At 48.6% G+C, this 13735-nt stretch overlaps 3 protein-coding genes and 1 long non-coding RNA gene across 10 annotated transcripts; 1 reads left to right on the forward strand and 3 right to left on the reverse strand.

Annotated features, from left to right (window-relative positions):
• Positions 1 to 299: 299 nt before the first annotated feature.
• ppa1a (inorganic pyrophosphatase 1a) lies at positions 300 to 4524 on the reverse strand. Of its 3 annotated transcripts, none has more exons than XM_088438552.1 (11): positions 4375 to 4524; positions 3651 to 3780; positions 3516 to 3580; positions 2903 to 2956; positions 2712 to 2831; positions 2342 to 2428; positions 1541 to 1861; positions 1218 to 1303; positions 744 to 813; positions 486 to 525; positions 300 to 409 (listed from the first exon to the last, which is right to left on the reverse strand). In XM_088438552.1, exons 2-11 carry the CDS (start codon positions 3709 to 3711, stop codon positions 381 to 383), a joined length of 933 nt encoding a protein of 310 aa, XP_088294678.1. In that variant the 5' UTR covers positions 3712 to 3780; positions 4375 to 4524; the 3' UTR covers positions 300 to 380. The 3 variants fall into 3 exon arrangements, with proteins under 3 accessions (XP_088294678.1, XP_088294679.1, XP_088294681.1); XM_088438553.1 differs by lacking the exon at positions 4375 to 4524 and having other exon boundaries at positions 1541 to 1668; positions 1735 to 1861; XM_088438555.1 differs by lacking the exons at positions 2903 to 2956; positions 4375 to 4524 and having other exon boundaries at positions 1541 to 1668; positions 1735 to 1861.
• On the reverse strand, positions 4098 to 7363 carry lrrc20 (leucine rich repeat containing 20). Of its 2 annotated transcripts, none has more exons than XM_088438557.1 (5): positions 7211 to 7363; positions 5678 to 5759; positions 5406 to 5555; positions 5158 to 5325; positions 4098 to 4750 (listed from the first exon to the last, which is right to left on the reverse strand). In XM_088438557.1, exons 2-5 carry the CDS (start codon positions 5745 to 5747, stop codon positions 4614 to 4616), a joined length of 525 nt encoding a protein of 174 aa, XP_088294683.1. In that variant the 5' UTR covers positions 5748 to 5759; positions 7211 to 7363; the 3' UTR covers positions 4098 to 4613. The 2 variants fall into 2 exon arrangements, with proteins under 2 accessions (XP_088294683.1, XP_088294682.1); XM_088438556.1 differs by lacking the exon at positions 7211 to 7363 and adding an exon at positions 6512 to 6754.
• LOC148410017 (uncharacterized) lies at positions 4591 to 11925 on the forward strand. The gene is made up of 3 exons (XR_015868335.1): positions 4591 to 4858; positions 7808 to 7936; positions 11909 to 11925. It is a non-coding gene; the product is annotated as an uncharacterized LOC148410017 (long non-coding RNA).
• ndr2 (nodal-related 2) lies at positions 7791 to 12843 on the reverse strand. Of its 4 annotated transcripts, none has more exons than XM_088438548.1 (4): positions 12768 to 12843; positions 10436 to 12382; positions 8730 to 9433; positions 7791 to 7976 (listed from the first exon to the last, which is right to left on the reverse strand). In XM_088438548.1, the coding sequence occupies exons 2-4, from the start codon at positions 10683 to 10685 to the stop codon at positions 7824 to 7826; spliced, it is 1107 nt and encodes a 368-aa protein (XP_088294674.1). In that variant the 5' UTR covers positions 10686 to 12382; positions 12768 to 12843; the 3' UTR covers positions 7791 to 7823. The 4 variants fall into 4 exon arrangements, with proteins under 4 accessions (XP_088294674.1, XP_088294676.1, XP_088294675.1 ...); XM_088438550.1 differs by having other exon boundaries at positions 10436 to 10605; positions 12768 to 12838; XM_088438549.1 differs by having other exon boundaries at positions 10436 to 10601; positions 12768 to 12832.
• Positions 12844 to 13735: the final 892 nt, after the last annotated feature.

Below are 13735 nucleotides of genomic sequence, written 5' to 3' on the forward strand. Positions count from 1 at the left end.
ACCCGGTCCCCCGTGTCGGCCGATCTTGTCCGGGTGTTCGTCGTTGTCTCGTCGCCCTGCGGCGCGTTTACTTTTCTCTTTCCTTTCGCTTCTTGTCAAATCGTTTTTGCTGTTGTCACCGCACGCTAGTAGTTCATGAGAAAACGCTAGATTTTGATCTTGAAATAAGTATACTTAAGATTTTTTGGACTATATTTTTCAGACAAAAAAATATATACATTTCTTATGACCTTTTTTTTTGTTTAACTTTCCTCCAATCCAATTTTTGCAGTGTATTGCGCCAAAAACAAGATCTCGAATGTTATTCCCTGCCGTTTTATTGTTGTGAAATAGTTGCAGTAGAGTTCACGAGAAGAAATAGATTTCCTTCCACCGAGTCCTCACTTTTCATAGAAGAACCATTTGTCAACTGTGGGAAGAAAATCAAAACATCACATTGTTTTGTCGGAACGGGAACAGGAACAGGAAGTGTCCTTTATACACACCTGAAGTGGGAATGGGCTCTGCAGCTCCAAATGCACAAGCCTGCAAACAGTTCAAACAAACACCATGCACTTGAGAGGAAACGTGCAAAAAACCAGTTGGGAACCATGTTAGCTACCGTTAGCTATCTCGGCCGTTTAGCAAATGAGACGTGACCCTAAGCGGATGGAGGGATGGATGAAAGGAAATCTGTTTTTGATTCATTCATTCATTTTTAGTTCACCGCTAAATTCTACATACCGTCCCTTTGAAAGACTTACTGAATCGATCGCGGCGGCGGCCTCTTCGGCTGAGCAACAAAATGGACTCTCGGTAATGCTCGTGTTCATGCTGCTCGAAAGACAAAAAAAAATCATCAAATACTTGTCGTGTATGATGATTGACGGCGGCTTCTCCCAAGTGAAGCCGCGCCGCCCTTCCTCACTACAAAATGTCATATCCACGGCGGCCAGAGGCTGCGCCAAAAGACGGATCAAGCCAAACGAGGCGCAAACAAATCGAGTCTTAAAGGATCAACCAAAATCGGCTCCAGAACAGAATTCTTTCGGGGGAGGCTCAGCGCACCCGCGGACCACAACCGGCCGTCGGGGAGCTCCGCTTTGTAGGACGCGCCCATACGTTTGCCTTCTTTTGGGGAAAATAAGCGCATCTTATATTTGGGCAATTCCGGTATTAGCGGCGGAAAATGGAGGATTTCCTGAAATATTTGGCATTGAACCCGTGCGGGAGCTCACCAGTTTAGCTCGCCGGCGTCCGTCTCCTGAGTGACCAGCGCTTTCCAGAACCGGTGGGTACTCTTCACCGTCTCGATAGCAAAGTCCTAAAACGCGCGACAAACAATTGTTGGTACCTTGGCCGGAGAGATTCCCAGGGTTTTTCTCTTTGAGGTACTTGTTTGTCGAGCTCATCGAGACACCAAAGTGAATTGCGGCCCGATCGTCGTTACAAAGGCCGACGTCCTCAAACGAGGACGCCGGGATTTCATAGGGTTGCCCCGGCGAGTCCAAAAAGACGCGTCCCGGGACGAGCCGGCCCCGGCGCCGCCGAGTTGCTTTACCCTGCCCTTGAACTGTCCGCCGAAGGCGAATTGGTTTTCGGGTTTCCCGTCGGGGACTTTGTAGCGCTTGAACCAGTCCAGCGTGGCCTCCAGGTAGCCCGGCTTGAGTCGCGCCACGTCCTCGACGTCTGCGGGGAGAGGCCGGAGGAGTCGTTTAGCCGCCGGGCGGCGCTCGGGCCCGCGCCGCCCCGTACCGTTAAAACGCGCGGCCTCGGGGTCGTCCGCGTTGATGACCAGAACCTTCCAGTCCGTTTCGCCCTCGTCGATGAGCGCCAGCGTGCCCAGCACCTTCACGCGGATCACTTCGCCTGCCGCGCACACCTTGCGCGGAAAAACACCTTCAGTGCCACAAAATATTTCACCCGTAAAATCGGCGGGGGGGTTTTCCCTCCCTATTTTTCGTATGTGCTTCTCAATTACTTCTTGCAAAGCCCCCCCCCCCCCGATCTTTAGAAAATGTGCAAGCTTACCTAAAATTATATCCTTTAACTCAAGAAAAAAAGCAATACAATTCAACATTAAACAAACTTTTGCAAGGTTTATACATGCTAGTCTGAAATGAAAAAAAAAGGTCAATAGTTATTTAAACTAGAAACATTTTTAACCAACTGCACTTGAGGCAATGAGAGCGCCACTGCACCACCCGGTGGCGCGGAGGTGCAATTGCACTTTGCATGGCAAAATCAAAGAAAAAAGAATGCCCCCCAAGCCCCACTATTTGAGAAGAACTGCTATCATTGAATTGGAATGGATTCACTTATTCATAAAATAGTCCAAATAAACACATGAAATGACTGCGACCTTGTCCCCAATGTCGCAGATGTCGATGGGGTCGTTGTCCCCGCAGCAACCCGTGTCGGCGTCCCGGTGGTGCGGGTCTTCCCACGTCTGCGCGGAAAGGAGACAAACTATGCAAGTGTTTTCCTATAATGGCCGCAGCTCATTATAAGGCGCATAGAGCAGAAGCTTCGGTCCCGGCCGGCGTTGCGTTAGGCATCCGCTAGATGGAGCTGCGCTAAAGGCAACATCAATGAAACAATCACATAAAGAGAATTGTATTCCCGAGTGGGCCGGGTTTGTTTTTATAATCCCTTTATAACAACAACTGGAAACGGCAGCGTATGTGGACATTTCAAGGGGCGCTGCCAGGGCGGCCTGCAAAATGCGCCACCTGCGGGATGGCGCCGTAGTTCCAGATGTAGCCTTTGTGCGGGAAGACGTTGGCCACGTAGCGGAGTTCCCCCTTTTTCACGTCCTGTTTCAGAGGGTTCAGGGCATCTTTGGTGGCAATCTGGGAAAAAGAAACCACGCCGCCGTTTTTTCTTTTTTCTCCCCCGCGGTAAAAGAGCAAAGGTAGGGTACCTCCATTTTTGCGTTGCTCCATCTCGGAACTTCCACAACGGCGTGGAAAATGTTCTGTGACAAAATGAGATTTCCGGCTGTTTCCGTGAGCCAAGCGCAACATTTTTCCCGTAACGCTTACGCGCATTCGCTAATCCATACCTGGCGACGCGACGGGGAAAAAAAATGTTTCTAGTGTACGATGGAGCAAGCGTTGGCTGAGATGATGTTCCGCACTGAGGTTTGAGAATTGAAATCATTGAAAAAAGGTTCACTTCGGGGAACCGTTTAAACCGGGGTGGCGTCCAAAGTGCGGCCCGGGGGCCAGATGTGGCCCCTCATCTAATTGTCGGCGGCCCGCAAAAAAAAAAGTGTTTTTTTTCTAGCTCGGCAGTAAAACATCCGGAATCATAATTTAACGGAAAGCTGTTACGTGGCAATTTTGACAAATCGCCTCTGTAATGAATGTCAATAAATGGATTGCTTCATTTCAGCATAAATCAAAATCAAAAGAATTTCAAAGTGGCCCTCGCATGTTTTTCTGTACGCAACAGTTTTTTGACTTTCTTTTTGGCGGCATAGTGGCAAAGGCCTTTGAAGGCGGCCGGCCGCCGGAGAGAAGAGTGGCGCTCACCTGGCCCCGGTCGGCGTAGGCGGGTATGTCGTGGAAGGGGGAGATGTAGCGGCCCCGCTCGTCCTCTGCCAAAGGCCCGCCCCGTGAGAAAAGGACAAAGCGGCCGGACGGACGGACGAAGCGGCGGCGGCTTACTGAAATACAGCCGGTAGTCGGGCGCGTTGGCTCGGCCCCTGGCCTCCACGCTGAAGCTCATGGTCCCCGACGCGTCGCTCTCCGCGGGCAGAACAGATGGCGCCGAGCGCCTCGGGTGCGGCGGGCGGGGCTAAACCGATTAAGCGGCGGGATTAGCCGCCCGCCGCCCTTTGATGACGGATTTGCCCACCTTTTTTTAGCTTTGCCCATTTCTTCCGGGCGCCCGCCGGGGCAAATTGCCACGCAAAAGCAAAAGGTGCCCTTTACCAGGAAATGCCCTCTTGCTCTTTCTCGAGACCGCGTACATTCCGTGCTACGCTTTTGTACGCCCCCCCCCCCCCCGCAAAATCAATCATGTGACGAGCCGGTCGCATGATTACGTTCGTGATATAAAACTGAGGCGAAAAGAGAAGGCTACATTTTGAAGATATTCAAATGGAAGCAAAGTCTCGATTTTTGGACATTTATTCAAAGATTAAGGTGGCATTTGACTTTGTTTAGATACAACCAAACCCCCATATAAAAAGGGTTAGAGATAAGGCGTCTACCATTGATTTGTGCAAGGCCTTACATAGCAAGGATGTCCTCGACTGAGCACGCCGGGCCTTACTTTGCTAGCTCCAATGGGTCCAAACCTATAGAGCAAAATCTAACCCAATCTGGTCACAGGTGAAAAGGATGAGAAGGATATATAAAAAAGCTAAATCATTGGAAATACACCAACCTTACGTAGGCGTTTCCACGAGCGTCCCCAAAAGTTCACAAAGTGACAAGTAACCGCTCCAACATTTGTAAATTGGAGGAAAAATAATCACCTTTATAAATCCCAAAGTAATAAATAAGCAATTGAAAACGTGCTCGATCTTCAAGGCCGTCGGTTCCCGCGCGGACCAAAGTATCAAAGGGGCTTTTTTGTTTTCAAGGCACACGGCGCGCTGCGGCTTCCCGCGTGGTCGCGACGCTTCACCGCTCGTCGGGCGCCAAGACGTCAAAGCGGAGGCGGCCGGCCAGGGCGGCTCGCGTCTTTGCGTCCACGGGGTTGGACAGCACGTTGAGCCACTTGAGCGCCGGCATGGCTCGCAACTTGTCCAGCGGGATTTCTGAAAGTTCAAAGCACAAAGGCGCCCGCTAAGCTGCCGCGGTTCTTGGCAGAGGATCGAGAATAGATGGCGCCCAGTATACCGGCCGAAACGGGCGCCGCGTGAAAGGTAAGCGCGTATCCGAGGCGCTAGGGGGTACCGCGGCACCTTTTTTGTTTCAAATTCAGGCACGTTACACTATTATCTAAAAGATGTTAAAAAGGATACGATTTTGGTTGGGCGTAAAAGTTTTCCTCTTTAACGACCGCAGAAAGGAATGGAAAAGCGGTGCTTTCGTGCCTGCGTACGCGTCTTGCAGTACCGTTTGCGTCCAAATGTCCCTCGCTTGAGTTAGCCCGTCCATGGCAGCTCCCGTTATGCATTAAAGGCAAAGTTGTTTGAAATAGACACGCTGTGATCGTCGTTACCGGTGATGTTGTTCCCCTCCAGATTGATGCGCTCCAGCGCGGCCATTTGCGTCAGCTTCTCGGGAAACTCCGATAACTTGTTATGGGACAGGTCGATGGTGCTCAAGTGCCTCATGTCCTCCAGCGAGTCGGGCAGCTTGCTCAGAGCGTTTCCGTGCAGGTCCAGCTCTGGAAAAGTTTTTTTTAATTTTTTTTATTCGAGTTCATTAAAGGAGCGGCTTCAGTCACATGTAACGGTGAAGGGGCACCTCGCAGTTGCGTGAAGGTGGAAAAAAACTTGCTGCTAATGGCCTTCATCTCATTCTCCGCCAAGGTGATGACTCGGATGTTCTCCGACACGCTGCTGAGAACCTTGAAAACGCCGTCCGGGAATGAGATGAGCTTGCAATTGGACAGATCTAAACAGGGGGGAAAAGAAAATGAAGGCAGGGGTTGAAACGGCGCCCTCTGCAGACCAATGTACAAATAGCGCCAAAAGCATCCGTATTTCGAATCGACTTTTGCAGCGACGTGAAGTTACCCAGGCAATCTCTTCCTTCCTCGACGGTTGCGTTGACCCTCCGGGCCACGTTGACAACCGCCTCCGCCATTTCGTGATGCGCCTGTGGAAGGCCATCATCCATTGTACGCCACAGAAATAGTCAGGAATTAGTACCATGACAAAGTCTTTTTTTTTTTTTTCATTTGGTCAATAATAGCCCGACTCCACTTAATTTAATTTTGAAAGTCAATTTGGTCACAAGGTAATGATAATTGTCTGAGAAAAACAAAATCAACATCTTCACACCGTTCGATATATGTCCCAAATGAAAACCCGTAAATTGTGTTTTCTAAAGATTCGGTTTATAATTGTGTGTTCAACGCGATGTTTCTTTTTTATTTCCTATAGCATAACATGCGTTTTCAGACATATACACAACTCTTTTTTTGTTCCGAAGTGAGGCGCGCTTGTTTAGAACAAATGCCACTCGCGCCCCTTACCGGAAGTAAGTACACCGAAGCGGAAGTTCCTTAATAGTCCACAGGATCGGGAGTTAAAAATGGAACCGGTTATGCGCCAAACAATTTGTTGTCATATTCCAACGACAGAATGTGAAATGTGTACCCAACTAAACATGCATCGCTGTTTACCGTAAAGAAAGAATTTACACATAAACGACCCCAATGCAGAGCGATTTTAACCAAGGTAAGTTACGTGTAGTGAACAAATTCGTTACTGTGGAAATAAGTCATTGGCAATTGCATTAGATGCCGCTGACTCACCACCGTGTCCAGCGATGATTTGGTAGCGCGTTACAATCATTTCACGGGTGTTTGTATTTAAAAATGAGGAGGGATAGATTTATGAACCTACCGTGGCTATCTTGTTCCGGAAGTTCGCTGACAGCTAAAATGATAGCTCGCTTGACAAATTTGGCAAGTGGTATTTTTAGATCAACCTAGAGGCCCAATCAACCGAATGATCACCCGATCGCGAGAAATACTGACTGATAACGAAGTACAGTATACCAGCTCAAAGTTGTATATTTGATTTAGAAGGTAGGTTATTAAGAGGGGGAAAAAACGCCGGCCGGCTCCATGTGAAAAATGCTTCTCGTACGCGTCAAAACTGCGCCTGTCAGTGGCATGCAAAAATTCAGCATGAACTATGGATTGAATGCGTTTTATGTTTTGGCATTTTAACAACTACTATAAATAAGTGAGTATATTCATAACACAAGTAAAAATCGTGTTGCTTCGTACTGCAGGTAACGACATTAAGGATACCTGCCTATGTTTTATTCGCTCGTGCTCAGTTTTTATCTCGTTAGGATCAAAACTGCGCAAAATAATAGCAAAACATTGCATCGTTCATAACGCAACATCGAATGGCAATCGGACGCTATTATCCTCCAAATGCCTCAACACAAGCATGATCTTTTAATTTTTAACAAAATAAATAATGTTCCCTCTTTTGTCATCATTTTTTAGTTTTGTTCACATCACGTATAATGTATCAAAATAGCATCACGATTAAAAAGAAGAACAACTACTTGAGTTCAGTTCGTCCTACCTGTCAGTGCTGGTCCACTTCTGTGAGTTACTTGAGCCTACTTGCATGAGCTCCCATGGTTGCTACATTTTTGGTTAGTCAGTGAAATGTATTGAGCAGGCGCTCCGACCAATAATTGCATATTGTCTCAATTTGCAACAAAATGTGCTAGATGTCCCGCCTCCACAGTGCTTTTGTTTTGAGGCTCATTGTGCAGCATCCAAACGCTCACTAGAAAAGTCCGCCTTTGTCCTCTCCTTTGTATGGCGACCTTTGCACTGTGACATCACACGCACTTGAGCGTGACAAAAGCTCAGGCCTTCTCCCTGTAAACAAACACTGCCGTGTCATTTGCCAAGACGGACAAATGCCCCCAAAAAGTCTTGAGGAACAACAAATACCTTTCCGTTCTTATTTTCAACTTTTTGTTTTGAACCGAAACCATGGGACGGCATCTTTGAGAAAATTATTCATAAATATGTCCGCTTTTAATATTCCAAATAAATATACATTAATTTACAGATCCGTCATACAGTGCAAGGTACAAGAACCCCCCCCCCCCCCCCCCCCCCCCTTTTCAGGTCCTAAGTGTTTGTTTTTTTTCTTCTTCTTTTTTAGTCTGCTTGGGCGGCGCTCACTGGCAGCCGCACTCGTCCACCATCATGTCCTCGTGATGGCGCAGGAGCATCTGGCCGTTCTCGTAGTACAGCATGCTCAGCGGGCTCATCTTGGTGGGGGCGCAGCAAGGTGAGACCACTCGCTCGGGGTGCAAATGTTTCAGTAAGCTCTGTGGAGATAAGGGGCGGCATATCGGCTTCGGTAATCTCAATCTATTCTCCATCATATTTTGTCCTTTCCCGGAATCATAGTTGGCCTGAATTTTGGCTGAAATGTTTTCACTTTCTCATGAAAAAGTAGCCCGGGGATGTCCAAACTCAGAAGCCTTATCGGCTCATGAGTAAGCTCGGTAAAAGCCCAATAACCGTCCTGATCGTTCCAATAGGGTGTCTCGGAGGACGGAAACGTGTAAAACAGGGGTCACCGACTCCGGTCCTCGAGGGCACCTAGCCAGGATTTTTTCAGTGTAACCCTCCTCCGTTGCACCTATCTTAGCATAATTCATTTTTTTATGCCATGACAGGAGCATTGGCTCATTCCGTTCCATTTTTTTTAACTGCTTGAACAGTACATTATTTCTTTTCAGGTTAAGAGCAAATAAATTGGAACGCGAGGCAAATTTTTGCAGATATTTTTGTCTCCATATTTTAGCAATTTGTTTTAATGCCATGAGAGAAGCATTAGCGAATCTCTTTTTTTTTGCCTTGACGGGCAGTGCATTTGTTACTTTTCAAATGAAGAGCAAATCAATAGGAAAACGAGGTAAACCATTGCCGAATTTCGTTTCTCTAGATCGGAGCAAATATCTTTTGTCTTTTTTAAACGCCGCGACAGAAGGCGATACATTTTTCTTTTTCGGAAATTAATAGCGGCCCTCGAGGGCCGAGGAGGGGGCAAGGTGCCGTCGTCGGCGCTCGCTCACCTGCACGTAAGCGTGATTGGTGGGGTTGAGGCGCGCGGCCAAGGGGCCCGGGCAGCTTCCCTCGCAGCGGTACGCGTTGTACCGTTTGGGGAAGATGATCCAGGACCCCCATCCGATCAGATGAAAGTCCACGTGGAGGTCCACTCTGCGGCACGGGGACTGCTCGGCCCCCCCGGACCGCTCCCCGTGACCCCGCTTGGTCCTGCGCGCAAACGGGGGCCGGCGCGCGGGTCGCCGGGTCTCGGACGGGCCGAGGAACTTGGAGCGCTCGGCCGTGTGGAGCAAGCCGGCCTTGGCTTTGGGGTCCCGGTCGGAGCCGGTGTGCGAGTAGATGAGCAGCAGGGCCCGTTGGGCCGGCGGCTCGGGGGCCGCCGCCTTCGCCCCGGCCCGCTGGCGCCGCGCCCCGACTTGGGACCTCCCCCGCAGCCAGGCCAGAAGCGGGCCCGTCATGTTGAAGACCCTCCAGCCGCCGGAGGAGGAGAGCAGGGAGGACGGGCCCAAGACCCCCACCGGCCGCGCCTCTCGCCGGCACGCGCCCGACGGCGGCCGGCACTCCGGATCGCGTCGGTGGTACACGGCCACCCCCGCGTCGGGGCCCCCGGCGGGGAGCCGGATCCTCAGCTCGGCCGCCTGGATGCGCTTTTCGGACTGCAGGGCGCGGAGGTCGAAGGTGGCCGCCCAGCGCCCGTCTCTGTGGGCCAAAGCTGGAAAAGAAAACGGCGGCCGTTAGTCCGGATGCGGAAGGGGCCTGGCCCTTTACATCCTGCGGACCGGGGCTGTTGAAAGGAAAGATGAATAAGCCAAAGGGAAATGCGTTTTTCTCAAAGTAAGCATTTCAACTTGGCAACAAGTCAATTGCCGTAACTGGCAATTTTCAAACGCCCTCCGTGTATTACCGTTGAAAATGGGAATTTGGTGCAGGATGGTAACGCATCAGTTAATATCTCAGTTTTCATTTGGTAGACGTAAGTAGATGTTGATATAGCCGCAGGGCTCCCCTTCATTCCATAGAAAAGATCAAAACAATCCAATATGCTTTGCTTTTTTCTGGATACACTTTTCAATGAAAAAGGAGAAAAACGACTTTTATGGCCTCCGACAACGCACGCGCGTTGCAAGTTGAACATTTCTAAAATGTGTCGTCGTATTGCGATTGCGTCCACTCTCGAGCCGGCGACAGTTGAGCTGCGTGAAAGGGCGACGGATGCAAATTGGCGATGGGGATTGGGCTATTGGTATGCAGGCGTGGTTCAAGTGCACCCGAATGATTAAAGCTTGTTGAGGCTATTTTGTTTTTGACATGCATGTCGCATCAGCTTGATCAACGTAATCCACTCGAAGCTGCAAAGTTTTCGCTCGTGCATATCCTCCTCCCCCGTCACGCAAACAAATAGGTACAAACTCTGACACCTAACGGCGAAATGCGCCTCTAATCTAATCAGGACAAGTGTGAAAAGGTAGAAAAGAAAAAAAAGAACTAAGGCGAGTTGTGTAGTAGAGCTCGGAGCAGGAGGGGCGCGTCTGGCGAGATGCTCAATCAACAAGGGCTAATAAAGCCCCCCACCCCCACCCCACCCCACCCGCCCCCAAAAAGAGGTTTGCTTTGAGAATTAGACTGGCTGAGCCTCACCCCGAGCGGGATGTGGATTGCAGGCAGCCCCCCCCCCCCCCCCCCCCCCCCCTCCAAAAAAAAAAAAAAAGCGTACCTTTGGCCATCAAACTCCGGACGGTGTCCGCTCGCCTCCCGACATCTCGCTCGGCAGCTTCAGACGCGTTGCTCTTGAAGTTGCGGTACAGGTGCACCATGTAGGTGGGCAGCAGGTGGTGCTGGGGGCCCCCCCTTGGCGGGTGGACTCCACGGCTTTGCTGCTGCTGGCTGACGAGGAGCGCGAGGAAGAGGGGGAGATGATGGAGATGATGCAGGAGCGGCACCCGGGAGCCTCGCGGTGCGGGCATGACGGGAGCGATCGCAACAACTTTTCTCCCGCATCTCCAGCGGTGACCTTTATACCCTCAGACGCCCCCCCGCCGCGCAGCACGCCCCCCTCCCCTCCTTTCATGTTCCACAAGTAGCTGAGAACATGAAAGGAAGTTGTCATGCGTCCTCAAGACGTGCAAGCTGACAAGCCGGCGGCCTTTCAGCTGCAAATGAGCGCGACTCTTATTTACGACAAATAAATCCGTTTGAGGCAGAGAAAAAAAAACGTGCGTTAAAAATACGCATTCCAGCCCACTTCTTCATTCGTGTTTTTGTTGGACACGAATGGAATTCAAGAACGGCTGGTTCTAAGTAAATGATTATTTTGAGTAATGAAGTACTAAGAGTACGCAATTACTTTAGTTATTGAAGTACTATAGTAACTATTAGTTGAGCTAAAGTACGTGATTATTTTTGGTTAGTTGGTGAGTTAGTGCCTGCCATTCTTAAACACTTTGCATTTGAAAAAAAGCCGAAAAAATCCAAATCAATAAATGGAAAAATATGTATAAAACGTATTAAAATGTTTGTTAATAAAGGCCGAGAAATGAATCCATTATTTTAGGTGAATGTGTACGAAGGTAATTAATGAATTTAGTACATTAAAAAATCTATTATTTTAGCCACTCAAAGTACCTAAAGTAATTGGCTACTTTAGTAGGTAAATTAATTATTGTAGTACTTTACCTGAGGATGAAACTGAAAGAGATGTAAATAAGCATTGAACGTACTAATGACAAGTACGAAATCAATTACTTAAAGTGTACCTAAAGTAAATAATTACTTTTGTGCTTAACCTACTTTGAGGATGGCAAATGGAAAGAGATGTAAATAAGCGCCTGGGATTGAAAGTTTGGACGCCTTGAAAGGAAAACGTAAAAATACGTCTTTTGGCTCGAACGACTAAATTGAATCGAATCAAATCAAATCAATTGAATTGAAAACCGGTTCGCAATGGACCCCCAAATCGGGATCCAGTGGAAGAGACAAAGATCCCCACTCCTGCTCCGAGCATTTCTTTTCTTTCTGCTAGTTTGCGGTTGTTGTTCAAGTGCTCTGAGTTTCGTTTGCCTTTTCGCACGCCGCATTGAAATGACCCCGTAAGCGTTTGAGGATTACAAACACGACTTGTCATGCGAACACAAGAATTTTCGCAGAAGCTGACATGCATAAAAACGCTTTTTCCTTCGCCCGTCCTCAGCCTCGTGAGCGCGCATGCGCACTTGGACCACATCCTCCCCAGTGGAAGCTCCCGTCCCGTCCCGTCCCGTCCGGTCCCGTCCGTCCACCACAGCCAAAAAGAAGAAGTTACAAAGTTGGAAAAGTGAGCCCAAAAGACGCTAGGTGCTCAGGCGCGAAGAGGGAAACGGCATCCGGCGGCTCCATCCGTTCGCCGCGGTTTTTGGGAGCGCGTTGGCCGCCCCGCGAGCTGCAATGGTGAGTTGGCGTCTTTGCTCCGAGGTTTCGGGGACCACTTGCTTTTTGGGGACTCGTTGGCTGTTTGGAGGCTAGCTTTAGCCCCTGGCGGCTAACTGGTTTGATTGAAAGCGTTCGCGAGGAACAATGCACGAGGTTGTCTTCAAGCCAACGCGCGTAGAAATCGGGGCACCCCAACCCCTCTCCTTCAATTCAACGAAAGGCCGACTGCTCCAAAATACGGACTTTTCTCCTTTTGCTGTTAAGAGGAAAAGGCAATGAAATCTCGATTGTTACCGTAATTCTTCGAATAGGAGACGCGGCCTTAATTTGGGGGTCACATTCTGACGTTAAGACGTAAAGGCGCAACAACAGTTTGTCAACAATGTCAAAACTACAGCAAAACGGAATCAGTTTAGTCTTCATAAACTCTTTATATTTTCTTGCGTTCAAATTTGTAAGTTTCCGTTCTTCCCCAAATATAAGACGCGTCCTTAATTTGGGGGTCAAATTCTGCTGTTTTCCATGTTAACGTGTAAAAGGCACACCAACACTTTGGCAACAATGCCAAAACTACGGCAAAACAATCATTTTCGTCTTCCTAAAGTCTTCATCATTTTTTTGTGTTCATATTCGTACGTTACCGTAATTCCCCAAATATAAGATGCTAGCATCAGAGGCGATCGCAGTCGGCGGGAAGAAACCTCAAATGTCCACATGACTACTTCCCAGGAAATCAAAACAAAGCCGTCTTGTTTTGATTTCACTTCCAAGGTTCCTCTTGCTTTTATTGACATCACATAGCCTGAAGCGCCAATATCAAGGCAAGGCACAAGCATGCGTGCATCTTATAAACAGTAAGGGGGGGGGGGGGGGGGGGGGGGGCAATAAATGTTTGTAATCGTGATCTCAATATTGACCAACATGATCGTGATTATTATTTTGTGCAGCCCTGTGTCAAAGTTATGATGTTTCATTCACTTATGAATGCAGCAGGTAGAGCAGATGTTCTGAAAGTGGAAGCTACTTGATGGTCGTCAGCCATCAGACGTGAATTTACTGAGTGGAAGATTTGATGCAGATTATGCTTGTGATGAACAACTACGCGCTCTGCCACTAGAGGGCAGAAGGCACATCTAGCTACCATTTCTACGATTGTTTTTGTGGTGTATGAAGACATTTTTTTTCTAGTCTCAGACATGTGTGTGACAAAATGGGGGTTGCAATCTATGCTTTTGCCTTTTTTTTTTTTTCTTTCTTTCAACACGCTCGCTCTGGTGAAATAGTTGCCATTCCTGCTTCCGGTTCTGAGGCCAGGCCCCCCTCCTGCAAAAGAGGATGCGTCTGTCACCGTGTCAAGGACGCAACACATCCTTTTTTACGCTTGACTTCCGTGGGGCTCTTCTGCAAGGGAAGCTTTTCGGTGCATAGGGAAGTCATCACATTTTTCTGTCAATTTAAAAAAAAATATTTTACTCTCTCATAAGAAACGTTGCCCAAATCTTTCTTAACTGCACAGACGATATTTAAACCCTTGCGCGGCATTTTGTCAAATCCTTGGACTTTTACATCGAAAACATTTCGCATCAAAGGGAAAGAATTGAAAGAAGAC

The sequence above is a fragment of the Hippichthys cyanospilos genome, chromosome 17 (genome assembly GCF_059441005.1).
Source record: "Hippichthys cyanospilos isolate Australia breed blue-spotted pipefish chromosome 17, RoL_Hcya_1.0, whole genome shotgun sequence".
Classification (NCBI taxonomy): domain Eukaryota; kingdom Metazoa; phylum Chordata; class Actinopteri; order Syngnathiformes; family Syngnathidae; genus Hippichthys; species Hippichthys cyanospilos.

Coding starts and splice junctions, on each gene's coding strand:
- ndr2 (XM_088438548.1), bottom strand. CDS start 10,685: ATGCCCGCACCGCGAGGCTCCCGGGTGCCGCTCCTGCATCATCTCCAT. Junction 9,434..10,435: donor CCGGAGTTTGATGGCCAAAG/GTACGCTTTTTT, acceptor TTTCTTTTCCAG/CTTTGGCCCACAGAGACGGG. Junction 7,977..8,729: donor CCAATCACGCTTACGTGCAG/GTGAGCGAGCGC, acceptor TTATCTCCACAG/AGCTTACTGAAACATTTGCA.
- ppa1a (XM_088438552.1), bottom strand. CDS start 3,711: ATGAGCTTCAGCGTGGAGGCCAGGGGCCGAGCCAACGCGCCCGACTAC. Junction 2,429..2,711: donor ACTACGGCGCCATCCCGCAG/GTGGCGCATTTT, acceptor CTTTCCGCGCAG/ACGTGGGAAGACCCGCACCA. Junction 814..1,217: donor GACGCCGGCGAGCTAAACTG/GTGAGCTCCCGC, acceptor TCTTTCGAGCAG/CATGAACACGAGCATTACCG.
- lrrc20 (XM_088438557.1), bottom strand. CDS start 5,747: ATGGCGGAGGCGGTTGTCAACGTGGCCCGGAGGGTCAACGCAACCGTC. Junction 5,556..5,677: donor GGAAGGAAGAGATTGCCTGG/GTAACTTCACGT, acceptor CCCCCTGTTTAG/ATCTGTCCAATTGCAAGCTC. Junction 4,751..5,157: donor GGAGGGGAACAACATCACCG/GTAACGACGATC, acceptor TTGAACTTTCAG/AAATCCCGCTGGACAAGTTG.